Source organism: Aegilops tauschii, chromosome 2 (genome assembly GCF_002575655.3).
Source record: "Aegilops tauschii subsp. strangulata cultivar AL8/78 chromosome 2, Aet v6.0, whole genome shotgun sequence".
NCBI classification, from domain to species: Eukaryota; Viridiplantae; Streptophyta; class Magnoliopsida; order Poales; family Poaceae; genus Aegilops; species Aegilops tauschii.
Genome location: NC_053036.3, coordinates 636,530,116 through 636,535,386, shown reverse-complemented (window position 1 = coordinate 636,535,386; position 5,271 = coordinate 636,530,116). Strand labels below are relative to the sequence as shown.

General features: G+C 47.6%; 1 protein-coding gene across 1 annotated transcript; it reads right to left on the bottom strand.

The window, feature by feature from the left end:
- Positions 1–1,322: 1,322 nt before the first annotated feature.
- Positions 1,323–5,271, bottom strand: LOC109734735 (fructan 6-exohydrolase). The gene is made up of 6 exons (XM_020293921.4): positions 5,099–5,271; positions 4,953–4,961; positions 2,560–3,455; positions 2,093–2,475; positions 1,892–1,988; positions 1,323–1,801 (listed from the first exon to the last, which is right to left on the bottom strand). Exons 1-6 carry the CDS (start codon positions 5,244–5,246, stop codon positions 1,604–1,606), a joined length of 1,731 nt encoding a protein of 576 aa, XP_020149510.1. The 5' UTR covers positions 5,247–5,271; the 3' UTR covers positions 1,323–1,603.

The following is a 5,271-nucleotide window of genomic DNA, read 5'->3' as shown; positions in this document are numbered from 1 at the left end:
AGGGAGACGAACTGCAGTCCCTATCAGCGTCGATCAGGTCCTGGAAGCCGGCCAACGATGAATCGGTCACCCATCTCCAAGCGGCGGTACGCAACCTCCAACATCTTATAATTAGGAACTGAGGTGATAGTTCTCATGCATGATTACATAAAAAGAGGAACTCACCATTTTTTTATAAGCTTCCTGGCTCAATGATATCATTTACAACATTTTTTTTAATCATTGGATGGCATAGCTCGCGACCGAGTTGAATATTCAGAAGCTGTTCATCGAGACAGACAATAAGGGGGTGGCGTAGATGTTGAATGACCCAGGGAAGAACTTATTGAATTTGGGACCCGTCATTAAGGAAGTGAAGACGTTGTTGCGAAGTCGTCAGGAGACTAAGGTAAAATGGGTGCGGAGAATAGCAAATGTTGCTGCACATTTGTTAGCCAAAGAGGGTGTGAGTCATGAACTTTGCAAAGTGTGGTTTCATGTACCTCCAGACTTTATTCTTAGCGTTGTATCGGCGGAGATCCTGAACTCTTTTGATTAAAAATAATTGAAGTGTTGATTCTCAAAAAAAAAAGGTAGAGCGATTTGCAGAGATCGAAAGGCAATGGTCATTGCTGCGAGGTGGAGAGTCAAATTTATTTTTCCGTTCAACTTTTCCCTAATAAAAAAATCCCTATCAGTCTTTTTTTGAACATAGTACAGACGCAAGCGCTCATACATATGCGCATACACTCACCCCTATGAACGCAGACACACACACCCTACCCCTATGAGCACCTTCGAGAGACTGAGCCGGGATATCATCTTGAGATTTACGAAGTCACCGTAGTGCCCAGTGATGAAAACGTTCCTACCGACAAGTTGAGACGGGAAACTAAAGAAAATCAAGGATCAATGACAATAGTATGATAAGAGTAAGTATAATAAGATGACGTAAGCGGACTGTAAGGATTTAAATACTATGTCTTTGCTGACTTGGAAGAGAGAGAAGAGGAGAGAGAAGAGAAGCGGGCTGTAGACTTACAGCCGGCTGTAGCACGTGCTCCAAGAAGCTATGTGAGAGTGTATGATGGGCCATATGATAGAAAAGTAGTACTTCCTCGTAGTCCACTACTATACGTGTTGGCTATTATATTAGTTATAGATGACATAGCAAGATGTTATAGCCAGCAACGAACTATACTATTAACCATGCTCTAAGTAGCATCATGAGTCATGGATAACGCATCCTGCTAAGCTTAGGGTCCACCTTAAAAATAAACAAAAGCTTCAGTTAAAGACAACCACCTTGATACTCGCGAGCGAGCTGTCTAACATCTGGTCCACTTTAGTTTTTTTTATTTCCTACCACTTTAATGTTCCAAGAACTCTAATATTTATCATTGGACACACACATTACAATTGTCTTTCATTTATATTGGAAGTAGAAGTTACATAAATACATGATATCTTGTATCCCAGTAAAGTAGATGTTTAAAGTGTATGCAACGGTATAAGATATACGTATAACTCAAGGGAATATAAGGCCTGGCTACAAGTTCTCCAAGTGTTCGACATTCATTATTCCTACACTGAAAAGTGTTACAACAATTATTTACATTTGATGTTATGACCCACGAGGGACGGCGTTTATGGTCGCCGTTGCCAGCTTCCATGCTTCGAGCCTGGACACCTTCACAACACCGGTTCCGTTGTTGAACAGGTACATGTGGCTATCGCTCTTCTCCACGTGCTTAGGGTAAACACGTGCCGTGATGCATGTGCGCCCCCCTCCTCCGAAACTCTCTACCATCGAATGGTCAATCTATTTGTTGGAAGAAGAGAAGCAAGTCACACATTTGTAACTGAATTTCACTTGATGCGTCCAACAAAGCAAAGGATCGAAGAATTTTACCAATGTTCTAAGAGATATACTCCTCTTGTGCTCCTCGATGTCCATGTCCACAAAGCCTCCGTACGATGGCTTGTACACATTGGCCCTCGTAGTCGATCTACTCATCATTTGTTGGAACACATACGAGGTGAAAATAAAATAAAATTTTGACTTTGCAACAGTGGGAAAACCCATCTTAATTAGGGAAGTTGTGTTCTATACCTTGTGAGGTCAGTGCACATGAGGACTTTGTACTTCTGATTGTATTTGAACACCCTAAAGAAGACGGATGTGTACTCACGCAAGTCGCTAGAGGCCATGACGAGTAGCCCAAATGCAGACGCACCCTTGTCCGCGCACAACTTTTGCGGGTCCAACAGCCAGATGGGGTCGAAGCTCTCGGCCTCTTCCAGGGAAGGGATCTCAAAGACAGCCTCCACATCAGCTTGTGCGCCTGCACCAACGATCTCGTTAATGCCACCGGCGTTCACTTGCGCTCCGAGCAAGCTGATGACTTGTTTCCTCCTCAGCGTCTCGATCTCCTCAATCGGCCACTGTCGAAGCTGCTTCCCATCGCCGTCTAGCCACACCTTCCTCGGAACCGTCTGGATGCATGCACACATAATAGCCAATTAATGAGGATGACCAGTTGATCACAAATCGACCGGATGATGGTAATGGTGGCGCACCTGGACGCCGGACCAGCCCCTAGCAATATCGTCGGCCTGGCTATCGGACTCGTTGGCCCACGCCCACAACACGCGTCGGTTCTTCCCTGCGTCAAAGAAGGACTTGGATGCATACACATGGCCATAGTCGATACGACGCCAAGTTCGACAATCATCGATGTTGCGCTCCACGTCCTCCTGTGGCGTGAAGGTGTCCGCCGTGTCGTCATACCTCCCAACCGCGTAGTAGTCTTGAGTCGTGTTCATCACACTCAGCTTCAGCACGTGCCTCACAGCACCGGTCGCTGCAATGGATGCGTAGTCGAGCCGCCCCTCCTCCGTGTCCGGCCTCACCACTGGGAACAGGTCTGGGCACTCAACCATGATGGCGGCGCGTGACGTGTACAACGGTGAGGCATTCCGCTTCCAGCGCCGTAATTCCTTGCTCCGGTAGACAAGGGCGGAGGCAATGCCCATGGGGCCGCCGACCTTGGCTGCAACGGCGATGCGCCACATACCGTCGCTGCCTATCCACGCCGTCGAAGGGTCACGGAAGCTGTCGCCGGGGACGTCGGCCGGGTGCAGGATGACAGGGTTGTAGCTGGGCTTCACCCACTCGCGGAGGAATGGGTCAGCAGGGTTCTTGGGGAAGGCGACGTTTTGCACCTGCACCTTATGGGCGTCGATGCCGGTGTATAGTAAGGCTGGGACGCCGCTCGGGAGAACGGTGGCGGAGCCTGACCAACAACCATTCGCATCGAAGGGGGCGGTGGGGTCGAGCGCGGTGTGGAGCGCGACCCAGTTGACGAGATCGCGGGAGACGGAGTGACCCCAGGAGAGGTTGCCGGTGCCCCACATCGCGCCAAGCGGGTTGTACTGGTAGAACAAGTGGTACACACCCTTGTGGTACATTGGCCCTGTTGATGCATGCAACGCAAATGATCAACTGCAAGTTCAAATAATGTTAGATCTACCAGTGGCGTGCATGCTTGCAACTGCGGGGGAAACTTTCGAAGCATTGTGTGAGGCTCTTTCAATAACATGAAACCAGGTTCCGTCCACGAGGTTAGCTCGTAGATTTTCCCCGTAGGTATGTGTTATCTTTTGTGGGCCAAGTACTTCATCTTCTTCTATTATATTTAGATGTACTCGCTCCGTTCCAAGTTATAATGTTCTAACTTTTTTCTCAAGTGGATGGATGTATATAGACGCATTTTAGCGGTAATTGCCTTTGGCTCCTAGGTGCATATGCACCCATTGTCGAAATACACATTTCGAAAAGTTAAAAAATTCGGAACAAAAATCCCGCGTGTATATCCGGACATTTTATGTGCATACACAAGCCACAAAAAACGTCGTTTTTCACCGAAACCTTGTGCACGCACATAAAATGTCCGGATATACATGCCGGATTTTTGTTCCGAATTTTTTAACTTTTTGAAATGTGTATTTCGACAATGGGTGCATATGCACCTAGGAGCCAAAACACCATTCTCTAGTATATATGTTTATTTACTCATTTCAGTATGTATGTAGTCCATGTTTAAATATCCAAAACTTTTTATAATTCGGAACTGAGGTGATAGTTCTCATGCGTATGGTTGCAAAAAAAAAAAGGAATTCACCTTGTTTTTTTTCGCGAATACGCAAAGCTTGCGTATCATTCATTAAAAGGGAGGAGAGTATAGTTACAGTGAGCTGGGGTAGGAGCACTAGGATACTACGTACACAAGAGAGGCGAAGATCCTATTGCGGGCATGACGGAAAATGGGTGTGCTCAGCCCCAAACGTTCTTAGGGAGCTACGGTGTAAGAGTGGCGAGACCATTGGCCCCCGCGTTGGCCCAGGAACGTGCTTCCTCCTTGATGTCGTGGAGAAGTCGAGAGGTGGTGGTATGGGGGGGGGGGGGGGGGGGGGGGGGTGATTCACCTTGTTTTCTAAAATAAGCTTCCTGCTGACCAAATAATATCATTTACAACCTTTTTGTCATTGGCTGGCCTACTAGCTAGAGCGATTTGCAGAGATCAAAAGAGCAAAGGACGTTGCTGCATGGTGGAGAGTCAAATTTGGTTTTTTCCGTTGAACTCGAAACGCGTGCACAAGTGGCAGCAACACTTGGACACAAAATATATGGCCCTATGGGCGGGCCAGTCATGGGCTCATTTAGGATGTCTTCCTTCCTCTACCTCTACCAGTGTCCTGTGAAGGCAACGTTCCTATCGAAAAGTTGAGACGGGAAACTAAAATCACGTCCACTTTGCACACTACTTAATCGGGCAGGCAAAACAAAGTACTCGTTCTGTCCCATAATGTAAGACTTTTAGCACTAGTGCAGTGTCAAGAAACGTCTTACATTTTAGAAGGAGGGAGTAGCAAACATGCATCCAGAAGGAGAAGAGCACGTACATACGTACCATTCGGATCTGCTCAGCACCATCCGGAAGTCACCATGCATGCATAAATATGGATCAGGTTAGCCAAATTCATTCGTCCAAAGCGACCAGCTAAATCCGGACGTAATTGGGTCAGCGAGTTGAGAAGCGTTAGTTTATTACTATACCGTTCTGCCAGTTTTTGGCGGGCAGGAAGTGGTAAGCGGGCCTGATGCCCACGCCATGGTCGACTACTGCGGGGAGTGAAGAGGACAGCAAGAGGAGAAGGCAGAGGTGGAAGGCGAGGACGCACGCGGCGAGAGGGAGTCCGGCCATGGCCGACCACGGTGTGTTGGACGAG